At 40.3% G+C, this 22796-nt stretch overlaps 2 protein-coding genes across 6 annotated transcripts in view; one reads left to right on the top strand and one right to left on the bottom strand.

Annotated features, from left to right (window-relative positions):
- Window positions 1–22796, bottom strand: part of MED12L (mediator complex subunit 12L) — a 316798-nt gene that overhangs the window by 108408 nt on the left and 185594 nt on the right. The gene's annotated exons all lie outside the window — the stretch shown is intronic.
- GPR87 (G protein-coupled receptor 87) lies at window positions 516–21642 on the top strand. Of its 2 annotated transcripts, none has more exons than XM_035727735.1 (3): window positions 516–679; window positions 16338–16388; window positions 20600–21642. In XM_035727735.1, the coding sequence occupies exons 2-3, from the start codon at window positions 16355–16357 to the stop codon at window positions 21640–21642; spliced, it is 1077 nt and encodes a 358-aa protein (XP_035583628.1). In that variant the 5' UTR covers window positions 516–679; window positions 16338–16354. The 2 variants fall into 2 exon arrangements, with proteins under 2 accessions (XP_035583628.1, XP_027439731.1); XM_027583930.1 differs by having other exon boundaries at window positions 16257–16388.

Genomic DNA, 22796 nt, shown 5'->3' with positions numbered 1-22796 from the left:
TCCAATGTTTTCAGTCACAAGTATAAGCACATTTCAATTTTAGTTTTTGAACAGTAAGCAGAATAATATCTTAAAGGATTTGTTTTTCATAAAATATATTCTGATTCCTTTTAATCCTAGCTTTAATCAGCAGAAAGGCTGTATGCGTATTTTCTAATTAGCAATAGGAAGCTCCTCCACCCCCCACCAAAAAAAAAAAGACAGAAATGACCTAAACACTAGGACTGATTTAGTGATTTAGTTGGGGCCAACCCCAACCTGAGACCTCATTTCCTCCTCCTTAAACAGTCCTCCAGCATTCTGAGCTCCGGCCCTCTGTGTTCCCTTCAGGTGAATCACCGTCTGATTCTTGCAAGTTCAGGAAATGCTCTTCCCCAGTCTACAAATCTCACCTGCTCTCAGATGTGAGTCACTTACGTTAGCAAGAGAGCAAGTTGCTCCAGTTGTTCGGAGCAGGACAATCTGAAAGGGTGCCTCAAAGGACACTCTTAAGGGGCCCAGGGGGAGAACCCACTTTCTCCGACAGGGGAGAAACATGCTTATTTTTCATGCTGTGCCAGAAAACCCACTTCTCTGTCAACCATAGTTTCAAGGCTTATTCTTAATTAGAGTTGAGAAGCCTGTTTCAACTTGAAGACACCGTATCAGGTGAATGGACACCCAGACACCGCAATGAAAGGTAAATAAAAAAAATTTTTTTTTTAATTTTCTTAAAAGCTGTGGTTGATAGGACACAGCACTGACTATCCTTCTGCTTAAATCTGAGGTCTGAAGAAAAAGTAGAAATGAGAATACTAACTGAATAAGATCATTTAAGTCCTCCTTCTCTGGGAGGCACCACATTCCAAACAGGAGGCCATATGTTTCTTCATGGAGCTTCACTGTTTCCAACTGGGGCGGGCGGAAAATGTAAATTGTGTATTGTGACTTCAAATGTGGAAACGATGACTTGGAAATCACTTATGTTTAAGTGAAAATTTTTTTTATCACATTTACTGTATTCGATGAGTAAAATCCACAGTCTCTTGTAATTGCTTCTCAAGACCTAAAATGTACATTTGTTCCATAATCTTTCATTCACTTTTTTTTTTTTAAAAAGGAGAGACTAAAAGAAAAAAGATGATTTTCTGTCCAAATTGCTTCATTTTGATAAAGGAATCTCAATCTTTTCATTGTGCCACAATGAACAGGGCGATCCTCATTCCAAGTCCTTCAGAGATCATGTTAAAACATGTCCAGAAAGGCACTGAGAAAACCGCCTGGCTCCCAACAAAAGGCTGCAACACCTTAGTTCTGCTTCACATTCAAACTGTAGGAAGTTTTTGCTTCCCTGAGGAAAACAAAAAGCAAGCATGGAGATTTGAACTTGTCGAATTTATAATCAAGACTTGAAAAGATAGGTGAGCTGCAAGTAGGGTGACTTTTGATTCATTAGGTTAACATTTATCTACTAAGGACCTTTATATTACCCCAACTGTATGGGGAAGGGAGAGCCAGACACTGAACATATTTTATATCATTATTACCTCTGCCAGTTTGAGGTTAACAAAAGTCTTTCCTTCTTGAAATCAGGAATCAAGGAGATTCTCTTAGTCCTTCAGCAAAACCCTTTGCTAAGACTATCATTTCCAACACCTACTTGGTGAAAAAGTGTTTTTGGTATATGTGGGTGAAGGCAGAGTGGCTGGAGGGATAGTTAGATTCCTGAATACTGTATTTAAGGATGTAGGCCAGGGGTGGAGGAGAGGGGGAGTAATTAGTCAGAAAATCATAACTTTCCTGAAGAGGCTAAATAAGGGGAAATTTCCTCGCCAGAGACAGTGTGCTGAGAGGGATTACTGCACTCGGCGAAGGGGGTGGGTGAAGGGAGACTAAATGAGAATTGATATTTTGATTTAGGTTACCAGGGTGCATGCCCTCTTCTGAGTCTGCCTGCTTTTCTTCCTTCCTTGATATCTTAGGGTTTCACTTCCTTCAAGAACAAAACATATTTCATGTTTGCCTTGTACTCTGAAAATGCCACAGAAGTTTAACATAGAGGAGACAAGAATGGTCATTCGTTCTTTGTATGCCTCTAAACAGAAAAACCAGGAAAACCCATAAAACTCCCTCAAAGCCTGTCCTGGTGAGGGCAAGACAGAAGTGAGGTGAAATCTAGGTAAGATCGCCCGGGAGCAGTCCACAGTCTCCAGGACAGATGCTCTGTGCACAGGCAAGGGACAGTAGTTTGATTTAGGGCAGAAAAGCCAGGACTCACAGCAAAATGACCAGGGTTTGGGTGAAGACTGTGCCAGAAGTTACCAGAGTGAGTTGGGCAAGGCTCTTACTTCCCCAGGAGCTTGCTGCCATCCTTCACAGTAAAATGAGGGGATCAGATTGGATGGTCATTAGAGGGCTCTTGCACCTCTAGATTCCCACAATCCAGGTGATAGGCTGAGGTACTAGGATTGGTTATCAAGAACCAAGACTTGGATCAAACAAACGAATGCTGGAGGGGACACTGGGTGGAGCCAAACATGATAAGGAGGACTGACTGCTCCACTTGGGTCCCAGCCAACTACATAATACTAATCAAATCCCAACCTCCTTAGGTTCCAGATTCTCCCTCTCCAAGATGGAGATGAATACAGTTTGCTCCCACTTCTCAGATAGAAAGCTGTTCATTAATACAAACACAAGGGCCACCTACAGTTCTTGTAGTTGTGACCATTGAAAGAGAGGGGAGAGCAGAGGCAACCATAATCTTGTGATTAAAAAGTAGATGAGATTTCGGAGGGGGGGGGTGTGGAGGAGAAAAGGGGAAAAAAAACCCATAACAATAAAGTTTTAACAACAGAGAACAAACTGAGGGTTGATGGAGGGAGGTGGGTGGGGGGTGGGCTAGATGGGGGATGGGCATTAAGGAGGGCACTTGTTTTGATGAGCACTAAGGGTTGTATGTAAGTGATGACTCACTGAATTCTACTCCTGAAACCAATATTGCACTATGTGTTAACTAGAATTTAAATAAAAATTAAAAAAAAATAAATTAGTTTACAACTAAAAAAAAAAAATAAAACCTAAAAAAAAAGTAGTTGAGATGAACCACTTGGAAAACATCAGGGTGAACAAGAAACAAGACTCAAACCATTCTGCTTCAGGCCAATGGTCAAAGCCAAGCTCCTTTCTGACCTGGTGACAATCTTTTTTTTCTCTTTAAGTAGGCTCCACACTGGGTGTTGAGCCCAGCAAGGGGCCCAAACTCCTGACCCTGAAATCAAGACCTGAGCAGAGACCAAGAGTCAGATACTTAACCGACTGAACCACCCAGGCGCCCCTGACCTGGTGACAACTTCTAAATACTCTTCTTCTTATGTGGCAAAAATGGGCAGAATAGAGTTTGTTTTCCATCTTGTATGAAGTAGCATATTTTATCTTTCATTAGCATTCTTATTAACCAAAGATGAAAAAATTCACACTAAAATGCATTTGAAGAAGAGCACTGTTTCACTTGTTATAAGACATTACATTAAGTCATTCATTTGTATCAGTAACTCTTTAATAAGGCAATTTCTGATAAAAATTTCTATCATTTTGGAAAGGGAAGGTAACTCCTCAAATGACTTTCTCTAATGTATTAGATAAAACTCATATGACACAAACTGCCCTTGTAGTCGTAATACAAAAACAACAATCATGACATACATTGATAGCTTAACATATGCCCAAGAGCCCTACATATTTTAATCCATATTTTTAAAAAAGAAACAGCTTCACATATCTGTAAGGTGTATACTGCCATTACCTCCATTTTACAGCTGAGCAAACTGAAGCTGAACAGGTATACAAGTGGGCAGCAGAGCTGTGTCCCTGAACCCCGTCTATCCGCAGTCAACCATGCTCTTAGTCACTACTTGGCAAGTTCTCAGTAAATGCACTCACTATTTGCTATTAGTGACCTCTTTTTTGTGCATAGTTTGTAAGCAAAATTATATAGAGTTGTGATTTATTTCTTGTACTACTTGACTGTAGGAGATAAAGGACTGTCTGGGGTGCATGACAGCCTGCTACTATGGAGCTACTTTACTTCCTAGTTTTCCCAAAGGAAACATCACATTATAATCAGCACATGAACCCCCAATTCATGTAGAAGCAGCAGCAACAGAACAGTCAAAAGTACAACACACAGATTGACTTATGTTTAAATCCACACTCTGTCTCTCACTAGGTGTGTTAACCTGGGCACTCGTACTCACCTGTCTGCTGAAGGAAGCTCTCTAAGCCTCAGTTTATTTGAAAGGGGTGGGGGGGGGGATGCTGTACTGCTCTTACTAATACCCAGGTAGCACTGACATAGTGAGTTCTTACTATATGCCAAGCACCAATAAAACAATCTATAAGGATCAAATGAGGTAATATTGTGGTAATACCTCATTCAATTGTCAAATCAATCCAATGATGAATGTTTTACAGAAAAGAAAACTGAGGCATAGGAGTTAGGTAACTTGCCCAAGTAAATGACAGATCTCCAACTTGAATCCAATGCCTTCTTAATAACTTAAAATGTATCTGAATAATTCAGAACTGTCCTACCTACAAAATAGTATTAGCCAGCATTTGCCAAACTCTTACTCTTATTAATGTTGTTGTTGTTGTTGTTTTGCCTAACAAGATAGAAACACAGACTTTTCTGTTGCCAGAGGAATGTTAGCCAATAGCCTGAACTTACTCCCAGGTCAGAGATACTGTTACAGCCCCACCATGAGCAATTCTCCAGAGGACAGAGAGTAGGGTCAAATTCTGCAGAAGCCAATTTAAGAGAGGACGGCTGAAATAAAATAATTGAAGGTCCCTGCACTAAAGATGCTTCTGATCTAGTTGAAGAAAAGTGGTAACAGAGAACACTTGGGCTGTTAGCACTCAGTTGTGTGGCTTCGGGCAGAGAGCTAGCAGAAGAGATGCAAGAAAGGAACACGTGGACATGAGCTGCCTCAAGACTGCAGGCACCATAGGGCCTGCCACATTCCTTTTGGGATGGATGGCCTCCCTGCCCCAGCCTCTTCCTCCTTCTACCTACCAGACACAAAGGTTAAAAAGGAAAATGAAAACAAATCATCAATAGTCTTCTCAAACCGATTTAGATAAACTGGCTAAAAGAGAAATTAGAACAACTACAAAATTAATTGCTTACTGGATGCCCTTACAAAGATAATCCTTCATATCATAACTGGGTACCATGTGGCTACTCAGGGCTCACAGCAACATACAACACCTTAAATCATCACAGCTACAAGTATTTTTTGGTTGTTTCAACCATTCTAAAAGGTCTACACAGCCGAAACTTTAAAGAAGATAAAGTCTTGCACTGTGTCAAAGTGTCTATGCAGTACCCACACCATATGCAGCAAAATGAATGAATAAAAGAACAGTGGATGCCATAAAAAATGTAACTATGATATTCATGCAGCAGCATATTATGATCACTATTTAACAGGTATTTCCATTGTATTTATTCAACACAAATATTCCCTTTTCCCTAAAACATTTTAATTCATGCTGCAATAATATATTCTAAAAATCAAAATTTCTCAAGTGATAGGCTTATTAGGTTGAACTATATGAAAACATCATTTTGACCTATAAAAATAATATTTCCATGCGGTTCAACCTAATACATCAGCAATAAGGAAGAAGAAACTTTAGAGCTCTTTGAAAGAGTATTCACCCCAAATTAAATACAGTGTGATTCAATTCTGAAATCCTATAAACTGTCTCAAAGCTTGTCTTACAAACTCATCAATTTCAGTTCAAAATACTAAGGGGAAACTGGTAAAAATGAGGAAGAGGTTTGGAGCAGGAATCCGGTAACAAGGCTCTCGGTCCCACTAAGGCATGAACAGAAACCCCAAGGAGAGGCCTGTCACAGCCCCACCATGAAATGAGATGTCACAAACTCTAACCCACAGACAAGCTTTATTTGGTCTGCCCAGTGGGTTAACAAAATTAATCCATAATTTAAAATTCATGTAATTTTATATAAAAACCCATTTTTCTTATAAATCAAATAGTCTGGTAGCAACTGATGCACACACTTGTGTGGCAACAATCCAGAGCCTAAGAGTGCAGCAGCACCCCCCAGACCATGCAGTCCCCAGCCCTGCTGATCACCGCCCCCGACGCTCTGGCTGTTAGCTGTGTTTTATTGGCCTACTGCTACTGTTGATGATTTCGTCTTAGATCTGGCTCACTTTTCTCACTGACATGACCTATGGGGCTATATTTGAATTTGTAACCCTCCACTTTAGTCTCCTTTCTTCAGACTGAGCTGTTCAGAAACATCAGGGGACCAGTGTTTGATCAGCCTTCCTCCTGGTCTTTGGCCATGTCTTACATGAGATCAGCTGCCAGTTCCTATTCTCTCGGCCCTCCCTGGGTTGTACTCTTTTACTTCAGATGGCAAAAGAAGATATGCATGAAGATAAAAATGGCAAGATTTCCACTAAAATCAGATTAGGTCACAGGAGGCCACATTCCAAGAGAGCCTAACATTAAAACAAATGTTTCCTGAACTTCACACTGTGTCTTCAAGTACTCTGCTGGACTCTGGAGATAGGATTCAGAGATGCTCAGGCATTCAGGCAAACAAGGAAAATGCAATGCAGCTAGAGATATGAACAGCCAGGCAGATACTAGGGACTGAGGAGCACTGACACAGTGTAGGGGAAAACCTGGAAGGCTCTGAGAAGAGGTGGCAGATGAGTGAGGTTTGAAAGCCTGCCCAGTGGATGAGGGAGAGACAGATAAGGAAGGTCTGGTGCAGGAGCATGGGAGCTGCAAAGTGGGCAGGTAGACAAGATCAGGTCACCAGGGTACCTAGAAAGGGGATCGAAAGGTGTTCTATACAAGACAGAAAGCTAGTGAGGGCTATAATGGAAGGAAATATGACAGGCAGAGGAAAAAGAAAACACATGTGACAAATATTATAATAATACAGATAGATTACTTATTTCTCCTAGTTGAGCAACTTATCATCTTTATACATCAACCCAGAATTATTTTGATTCAAATATTCCCACTAGTTTGAGAATCACTGTTCTAAAAATACGGTAATTAATGCGAGTGAGATTGATAGTAGGAATCACTTTAAAGAAAATGTTACACGTGTGTGAATGCATGTGTGCATATGTGTGTGTTTTCACACACACACATACATGAAATTAATTATATGTAATGCCAGATCCTTTTATTACGTATGTATGGGGAGTGGGCAATTTATTTCTTGTTTTTACAAGAGGACAAAATAAGAAACAGGGTTTGATGCTGATAAAAATGTGAAATATCCACTAGTACTGAAGACCTCATTAAATAGTTTTTAAATTACAAATGAAGGTAAGGAAGGAAACTGAAGGAGGACATGTCTCTTAGGAATCGGTCTTATTCTATTAATTTAAACAACATTACTGTTTGATTAAACTGTGATCTGAAGAATTAGGATAGCTAACCTGACATCCATTCTACTTAATACCTACCCCTTATCCACAGCTAGAAAACCATAATGGTGACCTTATTAGAAAGGTGACGATCACCTCCACCACCATCACCAGGAAGAATAACGTGAACTCTTAAGTATAATGCTTAAGCTATGGAATGACTTTTCTGAAACAAGGAATAGCATCCTCCAAATTTGTGAAAAACATTCTTCCTTTCTTCAGGATGGTAATCAAACTAAACACTTGACCTGGGATCATAAATTCTGAGAAAATTTTTTTTAAGGAACCAGAAGTTATTTGAAATATATTTGGCTCCACATATTCATTTAAAACCATTACTCTGGTTATTGAAACTACAGCCTGTAACCTCTCTAACCAGCCTCCAATATATCAATAATGCAGAATCCAACCTTTGCCTAAACAAAAAATAAAAATATACACTTCAACTCCCTAAACTGTAAAATTTAACCGTATGACTAATAAAAATTGTATTATTGGGCAGAAAAAAACCTATTTGCCATGAGTTACACCCTTATATTATTGTAGTACCTACAATATAAAATTGACATTATAAATATTATCTCATGACTTCTCAAAGCACCTTTGGGAACTAGGCCAGGCATTTATTACTTTCCTCATTATTACTTTCCTCATTTCAAAGATGTGCAAGTTCAAGTTCTGAGAGGTACAATGTTTTGTCCAGGGTCACAGACTTAAATACTGAGTCAAAAACTTAATACCTGCCCACTCAATTGAGGTCTAAGACACTGGCCAGGCTACTTCTGAGCTTCCACTAATCAAGCCAAGGGGCAGAGCAGAGAAGCTCTGGGGTCACAACAATCGAAGCTCATTTCCTGGCTTTGCCTCTTGCTGTGGGTGATGTTGAGCAAGTTGTTCAATCTCACTAATAAGGTTCCTCTCCTGTACAAAGGGAATAACCGGGTTTGGGGTTAAGATTATGAAGAAGCATTAGACACAAGCCTTACCTTCATGGAGCTTACAACCCACCTTCCATCACTCCCAAATACTTATAAAACAAGTGGTTAGAGGTCAACCCCCCCAAAAAATATGCTAAATCTCAATGTGAACCAAAATATACATAATTTTAGGCTATAGATATCAAGTGCAACTTTGAAAAGAGAACTTCAGAGTAGTACCTGAACAACCTGAATGAACGACTGTGCACTTTGCCTTCCAATACCTTTGGGATGTGACTCCAAGCATGCAATAATGAAGTGCCCTATGACAACAGTGGCCTAATTTTATTTAAAAAACAAGTAAATTGTACCCAGTGAGATAACTTGTTTCTTTCCCAAGGCCTCCAGGAAAGCTGTTAACAGTGTTGGAAAACTCTCATTCACTACCTCCCTCCTTCCCTCCTCACCCCCAAATTTAAATTGGGAAAGATTCTTGGGTTAGAGGCAATTCCATATGTAAGAGAGGCTGTACCTTTCATCAGAAACTTCATATTAGATGTTTTGGTGAGCATTACATCTTTACCACTGAAATTTAAGGATACTGCAGCAGTATTCCCATTATGAGCTACTGGCTTAGCTAGAAAACTTAGTAGAAAAGTTTTCTTTTCTCTAAGATCTGAAATTCTCACAATTTTGGATATGAGCCTCTAAAAAACAACCGGAAGGTGGAAGACAGAGACAATGGCTGCCACCAAATAATCACTCCACAAAACGATGAATAGCTGCAACCAGGGAGCCGGCACTTAACTGGCATTCATTTTGCAGATCTTGATCAGAAGAGCAATAAGGAGACCCCGTGCAGCCAGAGAGAATGAAGGTACAGCTGTGTCCCAGTGGGTACACCTGCTGCGGCGGGTTTCCCCCAGTTAGGCACAAGGGGCTTGCCAAGCACACTGAGGTCGAACACAGTGAATGTTAAGAACAAGATTATGTGGTAACGGTTCGGCAGTCCTGGATGCTGATCCTTCCCCTAGTCCTCCCGTTACGCTTCGAGGGAGACAGCAGAGGGCTGGACTTCCAGTGCACCTGAGTGCGAGCCTCTACTCCACCATTTATAACCTTTCTTCCTCGGGACACAGAATCTCAGTTCTCCCACCAACAAAAGCAGTTTAAGAATAAGCAGTAAGGTTTTTGCTTAAAGACCCCAGCCCAGGATTAAGCACAGAGAAAAGCTCAACTGTGACAATAATTCTCAGGTGTGAGCTAACTAAGATCTCTCACCACTATTTTTCTGGGTTGCCGAGAGGTAAAAGGAAAATCATTTGGCGAGAATGCTAAACTATGGTCTCTAAAGCAAGAAAATTCAGGACTCAGTAGGGAGGGGGCAGAGGAAGAAGAAGAAAAATATACTTTATAATTTAAACAGAACATCTGATGATCCATATAGTTCAAATGTAGCCCCATAAGATTAAATGATAAATGGACCAAAGGTTACAAAGTTAAGTATCTGCAGGATCAGACAGACAGGTAATACTCCCAAGTGAGGAGGCCCAGGGATGTCAACAGAGAATGCTGTGAGCCGATACACCGGAGTGCACTTCCCATCAGGAAGAGGCAGCTAATATGGCTGGACTGTTCACGCTCACTGTTCGCAGATCTCATTTTTCAGGACAGGATCCCAATCTGGGTTATGTGAAATTTCTTGATGTTTTCAACATTGTTCAGGCCAAACAAAATGAGATCTCCAGTTTAGAAGATTAGCAGTTCCTTCACCAGCTGGACAGGGGAAAACAACCCTACCCCTACTCTCCACCACTTCCTACCCTCCAAAAGTAAGCTCCAGAATCGTTCTTCATTTTTATTCCTAAGCAGTATAATAGAACTGCAGCTTCAGTTTCAATCAGATCTGAGCTGAACGCTGACTCTACCCATTACTCGCCATGTGAGTCAGGGCAAGTTAATTATGTGTCTGAACCTCGGATCTTCCCGCCTGGGGAAAGAAAAGGGAATAAAGCGCCTAGGTCATAGAACTGCTCTGAAGACTGTATGAGACATTAAGCAACTAGTCCGAAGACTAAGATAAACGAGACACTCAGAACACCTTAGTCCTTTTCCACCACCCGCACTTAAAAAGCCAGCTTACGACAAACAACAGTTAACAAAAAAGTCAAAGGAGAATATCAATGGGTGGCTGAAAAAAAAAGAAGAAGAAGAAGAAAAAAACAGGTCTCTAAGCATCGATACCATCTAACCTCAGGAATGGCTGTGAAGCTTGGGCCTACCACAGACATCACATTCTTGAGTGGTTGCATCAGCTCTCAGCTGGGGGAGCAGGAGGTGGTACAACAGGATTCCCGCCCATGAACAAGGTCCTGGAAGCAAGCCATTACTACCGCTGAAGCAACCCTCATTGCAACACCCTGCAGGCGCTGGGACATGCACAGGATGCTCTGAAGTCAACCACACGGGGAGCCCTGCAGCTCAAGTGGAGAAGGCAGGCAGATGAGGCTCAGAGACAACTGAAAGAAAGGGCAAGCTCTTAGAGGAAAAGATTAGTCAAATGGCTCCTCACAGGGTGGCTGAGACCACAAACCACATAACAGTATCAGCATAAACAAGGTGGCAAGAACTTGGTTCGCCTTGTGTCCAACCTATTACTCACCAAATAGATTCCATCGTGTCCCTATGACACAATTACAAGACAGCCCCTACCCTGTGCAGCTAGGCAAGCTGCCTCATCATAAATAGTCTCATTCTAACCTTGCAGTCAGCCTATAAGGGACGGATCGTATTCATTTATACATGAGGAAATGGGAGGGTCAGAAAGCTGGAAGGTAAGAGGGCTGGGGTTGAAACCTAGCACTCCAACGTGCTGCTACCATACTTGGCTAGGAGGAAGGGCAAGGGTTGGTTTGTTTGTTTTTTTCTTTAAGCCAAGCAAGGAAATATCATTGTAAAAGCCACGCAAGCTTAACAAAATCTTCCATCAGTCCTGTACCTCTCTACCTCCCACCCTTTCTCTCCTTCCCATCACAGGCACGCTTTCTTTGAAATCCTTCCCTCACTTCCTCACCTCACAAACATTACTCAACCCTCTGCCAATAGGCCTCTGCTTTTGCCCTATGCCACCCCCCACCCCAACACATTCATACACACACACACACACACACACACACACACACACACACACACACACACACACACACACAGAATACCACACGTGCAGCCCTAGCAAAGATGAACAGTGACCTCTTTATTAACTGAATCCTATCCAATGGCAATTTGCTGTCCTGTATCACTTGATTTCCCTGCAGGATAAAATGAGTCTTAGCTTCTCATTTCTTAAACTCTCTTCTCAGTTCACATGACATTACTCTCTTCTGGCCACTCCTTCGGGCACTTCCCCTTCCCTAAGACTGCTCCTTAAAAGCATCTACATCAGCCCTGTCCCATTCTCGCTCTTGCTCTACTGTATAGGTTCATCCTGGGCAATCTCATTCCATTCCCATAGCTTTTTCTGTAACTGATCCTCTGTTGACCTTAAATGTGTATCACCAGCCAGAAGTACTTCTCTGAGCTCCAGCCCTGCACCTTCAATTACCTAGTAGACATCACAGGAATAACATACGTGAGCAACCTGAAATCAAGAAATCAAAAACCGAACTCCACTGATCCCTTCATGCGACCCTCCTCTCATTTTGGCCCTAACATCCCAAATACCTGGGAGGCCAACACCCCCTTTTCTCAATTTTCAGCAACATCAGCAGCCACTAATTCCTCAACATACCTCAAATTTGTCACTTCTCTCCATCACTCAATATTGTCATCATCCTCAGACTACTGCAGCTTCTTTGGCCACACTCAGCATTTGCACATGCTCCTTTCCCATCGGACCTTCAGCAAACCTGCCACAATACCAGTATCACTGCAGCCATAGAACCTCCCTGATTCCCACTTCCCCTCATCAGGGTACACCTCTCTATTTCCATAGTATCCCGAATCTCTCATCTGTACTGAGTGTTCTCTTTACTTCTAGATCCTCAGCTAGATGCTCAACTCCTTAAGGGCAGACACATATGTACTTTGCACTTCACTACCTCCTATAACAGAAGACAGGCAATGTGCTGTTATGTACCTTGTTATGTACCTCTCCTGGTCTTGAAAACCCATCTATTTGTTTTTTAAGATTTTATTTATTTATTTGAGAGAGAGAGTGAGAGACAGAGAGCACGAGAGGGAAGAGAGTCAGAGGGAGAAGCAGACTCCCTGCTGAGCAGGGAGCCCGATGTGGGACTCGATCCCAGGACTCCAGGATCATGACCTGAGCCGAAGGCAATCGCTTAACCAATTGAGCTACCCAGGCGCCCTGAAAACCCATCAATTGTGCTGTTGAGTTGCTAGCCTATTTGTATTCCTCTTCCTTTCTGCGCATTCTTTTGCCCTTTTTAACTTCATTGAGATATAATTTATATACCATAACTTTTATCCATTTTGAACATACAATTCAATAATTTTTTTAGAAAAAATTTATAGTTTTGCAACGACCACCACAATCCAGTTTTCATCACCCACCAATAAGACCCATCATAGCCTCAGTTAATCTCAACTCCCACCCTCAGAGCTCAGGCAAACCCTAATCTTTCCACCTCTATAGAGTTGCCTTTTCTGAACATTTCATCTAAATGTTACATAGTCTTTCATATCTGGCTTCTTTCCCCTGCAAAATGTTTGAGATTTGTCCATATTATAGCTGCATTTTATTCCTTTTTATTGCAAAGTAGTATTGCATTGTATGACTATACCACATTTTGTTTAACCTTCATCGATCGATATTTAGGTTGATTCAACTTTCAGCTCTTATGAATAATGCCACTAAAATATTTGCATACAAGTCTTTGCATGGGCATATGTTTTCATTTCTCTTGGGTAGATACGTATGAATGGAATTGCTGGGTTGTATGATAAATTCAGTTTTAACTTTTTAAGAAACTACCAGACTGTTTTCAAAGTGGCCATATCATTTTAAATTCCCACCACCACTGTATAATAGTTTCTGTTTCTCCACAACCTTAGCAACACTTGATATTCTCTTTCCTCTTTACAGCCATTCTGGTAGGTAAGAAATAGCATCCTATTGTGGGTTTTTAAATATCCCTAATGACTAATGATGTTGAACACCTTTTCATGTGCTCTTGGTGAAATGTCTATACAAATCTTTAGATCATTTATTTTCTAATTGGGTTGTTTTCTTATTAGGAAGTCATAAAAGTTCTTTGCTTATTCTGAATACAAATCCTTTATCAGAAATGTGATATTTAAATATTTTTCCCAAGTCTCTTTTCTGGGTCCTCCTTAAGAGCTGTCTCTCTTGTTGCTGCTTGTGGCTGACCCACTTCTAGACACTGCTCCTCTTCCAGTGGGGGGGTAAGCCACACTGGCATTGTTGTCATTGAGTAAGGGATAATACGGGAAGCCAAGAGGAAGAAAACCAACGTAACTTGGGAAGAGAGAAATGTAAAAATCAAGATGTGTTTGTCAGGCAAACTTCAGGAAATGTTCCCATAAGAAGCTCGATTTGAGGGGAAAAAAAGGTTTACGGAATCCAAGGATCATTATTATGGAGATTAGAAAACAAACTGCTTCAATCATTCTTCCTGGTAAACTTTAATAAGTAAAAACAAAGTAGAGTTTCACCTCCTTGTCTTACTCTAAAAATCCTTCAACACTGGCACCCAAAAAGGAAAGACTCTTTAAGAGCCCTAATCATTGTCTATGCTCTATTAACCAAAAAAATACTTTTTTAGCACTGATTAAGTACTACACACTTTAGTGATTCAACATAAGGCATGGATATGGTACCTAAATTCTCAGAGAGGATTTAGGCAGGGAAAGGAATCTTTACTAAAAATTTTCAAGCCATTTTTATCCATCTACTATCAAATCTAGCACCTAAAGCACCTAAACATCATGTGATACTAGGGAACAGAAAAGAAGGGCAAAGTAAAAGATAAAGAAACAAGTGCCTCTCCATTTGCTGCCAAATTCTTCAATACACTTCTGCCTGCAAAGTGCTCTTTCCCTGTTGACTCAGCCAATGTAACTGCTTACACCAGCCAGAAATCTGCGTTGTACTTGAAGGAGATGAGGTTACTTGGGGTCTCTGCAGCTGTACAGTATAGGAGCAACAGCAGTAAAGAGACATTAGAGTCTCACATGGTTTCATGAGCAATAGTGTGACTTCCCCTATAGCAAACCATTCATTCCATAAAACCATTTGACTTTAGCAGCACACTTGCCAAAACAGTTCTCAAGATTTCTTCTTTTATCAACACCTCAGAGAAGCCAGAAAACACAGAACAGAAAGGGCTGCTTGAAGGAGAAGTGGGGAAAATGTTTTACAGCATTTACTGATTACAGCATTTATTGATACATGCACATAGGATCTCAGTTAATCTTTATAAAAATGTGTGGAATCTGAAGCTTGGAAGAGTTCAGGAATTTAGCCAAAATCACATGCCCATCACTCAAGCCCAATTAAATTACTCATTCCTAATCACACTTTGAGATTGGATGGAATGCAGTTATCACAGAGAAATACAGGGACTTACAAAACAAACATTCAAATCATATTAAATTCTTAAGGGAAATCTATGCTTGAGGAAATCATAGAAGCTGGCTCACATAAATTAGAGTCCTAACAGGGATTTTCTAGGTTCTTCAGGGCAATTCCAGAAAGGTCAGTTGACTTGAGAGAGGTCACACAGCTGGTTAGTGTAAACCCAGAACTAGAACCCCAGAGATTATTACTTTTTTTAAAGATTTTAATTTGTCAGAGAGACAGAGATAGAGAGAGAGACAGAGACAGAGAGAGCACAAGCAGGGGGAATAGAAGCAGAGGGAGAAGCAGGCTCCCTGCTGACCAGGTGCCAGACGCAGAACTCGATCCCAGGACCCTGAGATCATGACCAGAGCCAAAGGTAGACGCTTAAATGACTGAGCCACCCAGGCGCCCCGAACCCCAGAGATCATAAGAATAGGGTACTAAAAGGATGTGAGCTTATAAGACATGCTTACATATATCAGTGCTAGATTTAAAAAAAAAAAAAAAGGCATTTTTTTTAACAATTTCCAATTGCACATAAGTCCCATCACAGATGCATTTATTATATGCTCAGGTTAAGGGGGGAAAAGGAATTCAGTAGAAGCAGGGATGGGAAAATATAAGCTACCACGTCCTGAGTGCATTCCTAGACCTAGGTTCTGATAACTGTCTTTTGGACTACTTCACATAATCCTTATTACAATCTTGTAATATGATTATTATGATTGTCATTTCAGAGATGAGGACACTGAGTCACAGAGACATTAATAACTTTCCCATGGCCATACATGGGCATTCAGATAGACAGCATACATAGAAACGGCCCTTTCTCCATGGCAGGCTGAAAGAGGACACAAAAGTATGCAACTCTTCCTGTGACACAGTTGTTTGTATCCAAAGAGTATGCCTTTTCTGAACTGTGAAAGATATACATACATTTTTAAAGAAAAGATTGGGGCACCTGGGTGGCTCGGTCGGTTGTACATCTGACTCTTGATTTTAAATCAGGTCATGATGGAGCCCCATGTCAGGCTCAGCAGGGAGTCTGCATGAGATTCTCTCTCTTCCCCTCCCCCTCCACCCCTCTCCCTGCCCCCACTCTCTCTCTAAAATAAATAAAGCTTTGGAAGGAAGGGAAGAAGGGAGGGAGGGAGGGAGAGAGGAAGGAAAGAAAGAAAAAGAAAGAGAGAGAGAGAGAGAGAGAAAGATCGATCAAATTACTGTTTTCATATTCCTTCCTAATCCCTCCCTTTTTTTTTTTTGGCCCAGGACTCAAGCCAGGAATAACCTGTGCCGAACCCTCCCCTCAGTCATCCCCAAGTATTTCCTGACACGTATTTTTGCTTACAGTCCATCACAACTGAAGAATGGGGCTCAACCTGACACTTGCAAAATTACCAGGTAAGCCATAGGAAAAAATGCACAGAAAAATCTTCCTTGATCAATAACTGTTATTTATACCGTATGACAAATTGGGGATTTTATCAGCCACTTAACCAATTAACACAATAAATCAGCATTTAGCCTGGCCTTTCATTAAATATAAAACAGCAAACAGGTAGATCAGCATCACTGAGAGAAACTTAACTTGCTATTACTTAATTCTAAGCTTTGTTTCATCTACAGACCATCTCAAAAGGGACAAGAAAGATTAAATTAACATTTGTGAAAGATTTTTATACCCAAACTAAAATACCTATTTCTTTCCAGGGGTAATAGTGTAAAAATTAAGGTTCACTGAGGTTTCCCAGGAGGCCAAAGACCACATCTTCCTCCTCTGCTGGGTAACTATTTCAACAATGACCACACAAGGGCAGCTGTGCCATGGTAGTGACACCCTGTAATCTGCATGACCTGTGTGTTTCATTCCTACCAGGCAGGTAGAGCAATGACATATTGTTGATACTTTCACATTTTGTGCCAAAGAGGGACACGCCCCAATGAGCAATAATGCAGCTACACCAAAAGCAAAAGAAAGCAAAAGGACCAAGATGCTTCACCACTCTATCATTCATTAGGTGGCTGCAATTGAGACAAATTGTAATTAATGACAAGTTACAGAGTGAACATCTACTAAAGTACTAGAGACTGTCCTGGAAATAATGTTTGCAGAGAATTTAACTCTTGGGAGATCTGGCAAAATGGCTACTGTTTATTTCCTTTTACAAGGTTACAAAGCGACTAAACCAGCACGGTCCAATAGGACTTTCTGCAACAACACCAATGCCCTTTATCTGCCCTGCCCAGTACAGTAGTCACATGTGGTTAATGCTATGTATGAATACAAACCCCATGCATTTCTCCAACACATCAGCACAGCAGTCCATCCCACACCCTCAACACCCATACTACAATACCTCTCTCACACACAGGCGGGTACCAAATGTTAATTTACTATAGAACTAGAGTTCTTAGGTCATTGCCTTTGTTGATCTAATTTAAAAGGAGCTGGTGGAGGAAGAGGAGAGAAATCTGCACCCTCAATTATCACTCTGTATCAAGCTCTGAGCTAAATAATTCAGGTAATAATGTCCTAGTAAACAAGGAGTGTGTTAGAAAATAGCCTTTACACTGTAAAAACACCTTCTAATTTTTCTTAATTGAATCACCAAGCTACCTGTCATTAAAAGCCTTCCCTAACCTTGCCAAGTTTTTTTTTTTTTTTTGACAGTGAAGAACATGATAAAACGGCCTGGGTGAAGAGCCACATACTTTTAAGGGTCATTGTTCCTGAGCAGGAATACTGGGCACAGAAATGCTTCTGAGCACACCCACGAGCTTTGGAAAAAAATTGGGGCAATGACACAGAAGAGAAGAAATAATAGAAGAATATAACATAGACTTGATTCTTTAAAAAATCAATTAGAGAAAATTCTCTATATGAAGTTTAGAGCCTTCCAGAGCAACTCACAGATGGTTCTTCCTGCTTACAAACCATTTTTTCCCTCTCTTCTACCATATTGTTTCATAAAGTAACCCATAACAAGTTTAACCACTAATTTGCTTAAGCTGCATTATAAATGTGGAATTTGTGAATGAAGAAATAACCAAGCCCAGGCTTATCCTACTAAATTAAAAAGTCCTCTATTCCAAAATGTTAATCCTATACATAAACTAAGGAAGCAAATACTATGAGGTGACATAATCAACAAGCTGAACACCAGATTCGCAAAGCCACAGTAACCACTGTGGAATAAGGCCACTCATGCTTGATACTCGCCATTTATGAAACAGAGTATGTGTGAAGTATAATTGTTGACATTCTGATTTAAGACTCCATCTGTAATAATAATAATTGATCAGTAAATCGTCATTTAGTAAGAGTGCTTCTTCACACAATTCAAACTTTAAAAATATAATAACGCACTGAGCAGTCACACAATCCTTAACCAACCCCGGGAAGTATGGGTCTTTCCATTCCACAGTGGATATGCACAGTAGATCCAGTGAGGCAACACTCGGGCTGAAATACTCCATGGCAAGCATGCTATGGTTTGCGAAAAATTCTATTTCTATTTATAACGGCTTTGAAAACCACTCGTCATTGTTGTAAAGCACAGCCACCGTATCAGGATATGAGGTGGCTACCCCTTTTCAGTCTGTGTCCCTTGGCTGGACCCCTTATCCTGATGAAAACTTACTTGTCCTCTCTCCATTTCCCACACGGTTCTATTCTGGGTTAGATGAAAGTGTCTGCTAATAGTTCAATTGAAGAAATTAATTTAAGCACTTTCTTAACCCAGGTAAAACTGCACATCTTAGAAAGCTTCTAATAACATGGATGCTGATGGGGATCTTGTGGGGCAGAAGCAGCCAATTTTCCAACATTTCATTAAGTTAAAATAGGCCTAAATGATACTGTTCAAGACAATATTTGAAACTGGCAAGGATAACATAGATGGCAGCTGAATCAGGCATTTTAAACTTATAAAGCTTAATAATACTATGGGTCTCATCCTAACAGGCTAGTCCAGGTATAAATTACTAGCCTGTGTAAGGATATTTCAGCCAGGAAAACCAGTTTTTAAAAAACACTTGTAGCAGGGAATAAAAGGGAAAAAATTAGAAAGTGTACAAGGTTACTCGGGAGGAGCCTACACTTAAATTTTAGGCAGCAATTTAAGAACCTGTTTTTGGATTATAATCATCAAAGTATCTTCCCTGTTTCATTTCTTCAAAGAAGGAAACCAAAATATATAATACAGTGCCTGTTATATAGGGAAATGAGGGCAAAATTAATATTGTTACCTCTAAAACAATATTGTTCCAAAACATAACTGTCATTATAGTAAACATGATTAATTAGTGAGAAGTAAAAATTCAGTAATGACCTTCTATCTAAACTTACATCCCAAAAAGTTCATTTGAAAATTGTGTTAGTCCAGGTTTAAAAGAAAAAAAAAAAAAGGCAGATGACAAAATATAACTGGATGGCCAAGAGATTTATTATTGGGGGATAGGCTTGCAAGGGATTGCAGACTGAAATTCAAGTCTGATCCCTCTGCAAGAGAGGGGAACAAGGAGGTTGAATAGGAAGGTTCACACTACAGCACAGCATGAAGAAAGTTTTCACCAGACTCATGAGTCTTCCGGCCAAAGTCATTTGTCAGAGGAAACTCTTCTGTCCCGGGAAAAGTCTTGTCTTAGGATCCTTCCTGTGCTCAGTTACTGACTTGGAGCAGCCCGTGGGAAGCATCCATCAGCAAGAAAATGGTGGTGGACTCAGCCCTAAGCTACAGCTGTCCGTCAATTTCGCTCCCCTCAGTAGGAGATGCACAAGACCCATTTGCATGGTTGCCACATAAACAAGAGGCTTACACACCATGTTCCTGATTATGTGATAGAGTGGTATGGCATAGGCCTTTAACAATATGAACTAAAAATTCCAAAAAAAAAAAAAAAGGTTTAAAATTTTTATCTAAGTGCAATAGGTATAATGTAGCCTTGTAAATAAAAATAGGCATCAACCTAGAATTATTTTAGACAAGTTGTCCTCCATTATAATAAACTTATCTATTAACAACTACCTATTTTTGTTTCTATTCCTAACAATGGTCCCTAAAGGCTCTTACATTTTCCCATGGGCAAAAACCTCAAAATCACCCAGGAGTTTTACTCTTTCTCAATTACTGATGATTAAACAGCTTAAAACTGAGAGAGATTTTAAAAAGATATTTCAGAGAGTGTGCCAAAGACAACCCTAGCCAGTGCTAGCCCTTTTATTTTCATTATAGGAAAACCCAATTTTCTGCCCCCAGATTTTACTGATTCTATTTGTAATGATATCAAACACTAAATTAAAAATCAGGATAATTGTCATGGGTATATTAATCTTCATTTTCAAAAGACTGGCATAAAGAACCAGAAATACCACATTTTACACTCAAGGTACCTCGGTGTGTATGTGTCTGGGGGGAGGGGATGAGGACTTGGGAGAGAGGCCACCAATACTTTGGTCACTCAAAACAATAAAAATGCACTATAGTAACTAGCTAAATTGCTAAGACATTTTTTAATTTGCCCAAAACAGCAGTCGCCTATTAAGGGAGACTAGCAGTCTGTGCGGCACACATGTGAAGCTCTGACATGATGTCTCCCCACTTCTCCTACAGATAATGAGCTGCACAGCCAAGGGAGTCACGCTCCAAGTAACATGAGCTATGGACCCGGAAAGAACATCACTGTTAACAACGAATTTGACACTATCGTCTTGCCTGTGCTTTACCTCATTATATTTGTGGCAAGCATCTTGCTGAATGGTCTAGCCGTGTGGATCTTCTTCCACATTAGGAATAAAACCAGCTTCATATTTTATCTCAAAAACATAGTGGTTGCTGACCTCATAATGACGCTAACATTTCCATTTCGAATAGTGCATGATGCAGGATTTGGACCTTGGTACTTCAAGTTTATCCTCTGCAGATACACTTCAGTTTTATTTTATGCAAACATGTATACTTCCATCGTATTTCTTGGGCTCATAAGCATCGATCGCTATCTGAAGGTGGTAAAGCCATTTGGGGACTCTCGCATGTACAGCATAACTTTCACGAAGGTCTTATCTATTTGTGTTTGGGTGATCATGGCTGTTCTGTCCTTGCCAAACATCATTCTAACAAATGGCCAACTAACCAAGGAAAATATTCATGACTGCATGAAACTTAAAAGTCCCTTAGGAGTCAAATGGCATGAAGCCGTCATTTATGTCAACAGCTGCTTGTTCGTGGCTGTGCTGGTGATCCTGATTGGATGTTACATAGCCATATCCAGGTACATCCATAAATCCAGCAGGCAATTTATAAGTCAGTCAAGCCGAAAGCGGAAACATAACCAGAGCATACGGGTAGTTGTGGCAGTGTTCTTCACTTGCTTTCTACCCTATCACTTGTGCAGAATTCCTTTCACTTTCAGTCACTTAGACAGACATTTAGATGAATCTGCACACAAAATTCTGTATTACTGCAAAGAAATGACACTTTTCTTATCTGCGTGCAATGTGTGCCTGGATCCAATAATTTACTTTTTCATGTGTAGGTCATTTTCAAGAAGGCTATTCAAGAAATCAAATATCAGAACCAGGAGCGAAAGCATCAGGTCACTGCAAAGTGTCAGAAGATCGGAAGTCCGCATATATTATGATTACACAGATGTGTAGGAGTTAAAGGCCATGAAGCCTCCTAATTTGTTGAAGTCAAAGTGTACAGAATGTAAATAAATGTTTCTTTTGATTATCCTCGTGTCAGCCTACCAAAATATGGGTAAAAGAGAATAAAAATGGTATGAAAGTTGGGGATAATTTGGAACTAAGAGAAACAACATGAAGGCATGCCCCAAAAGCGAGGTAAGAGAGAGGTGGAGTGTAGCCAAGTGGCAGGGTCATGACTCGGGTGTCAGGCACAGACTGCAGAGGCAGAGAACACCGTGGCAACCCCAGCTCCCTGCAGCCAACTACCAGGAAATGCTGCTTTGGAGCCACGTTGGAGAGAAGAGAAAGGAGAGAGAAACTACACAGCTATAAGGTTTAGGATGTGGGTTCATTTATTTCTGATATAACTGGGTACATATTAATTACTAGGCCTTCTGTCATTCCATCTGTGAATATGTACGACCTTTAAACATCATCCCTTCACTGTATTTACCAACGTCTACGCACATTAGAAAAGATTTGTAGTGTGCGGTACGAGGTAGCAGGAAGAAGATTCAACTATATTTTTTGAGCAATGTGTTTCACAAAGATTAAATTCAGTTAACTGACTTTAAAAACTCAGGCTATTTCAGAGAGAAAAAGTGTGACTATTAGGACAAGTGGATCTTCGATAATACACTATGTTTGCCATTATTATATTGCTATGCTGCTAAATCCTCATGGTGCAAGGGTAGAGAAGAGAACATGGAGGCTTAGTTAATAATCAAATATATGTTGCTTGTCAAAAACTCATTTAATAGTCTTTATTTTAGAAAACCTGGGGTGCCTGGGTGGCTCAGTTGATTAAGCATCTGACTGCTGATTTCAGCTCAGGTCTTGATCTCAGCATTGTGAGTTCAAGCACCAATGTTGGACTCCACGCTGGGTGTGGAGCCTATTAAAAGGAAAAGAAAAACTATTAGCAAAATAGTCTTTCCTTTAAGCTATTATCTACCTTTTACAGTGTTCTCATTAGTTTAAAAATATTACCTTAAGTTGGAAGGTAGAGTGCAACAGATTAAGCCAAAAAAAAAGCACAAGGGTAACGTTTTAAATCTTAGAAGATTTTCTTCTTCAAGATAAACCCTTGAGCTTTCATTCTGTTCAAATGCATCCGCTGCTTG

This window comes from Zalophus californianus, chromosome 1 (genome assembly GCF_009762305.2).
Source record: "Zalophus californianus isolate mZalCal1 chromosome 1, mZalCal1.pri.v2, whole genome shotgun sequence".
NCBI lineage: Eukaryota > Metazoa > Chordata > Mammalia > Carnivora > Otariidae > Zalophus > Zalophus californianus.
This window is presented reverse-complemented; position numbering and strand designations above follow the sequence as displayed.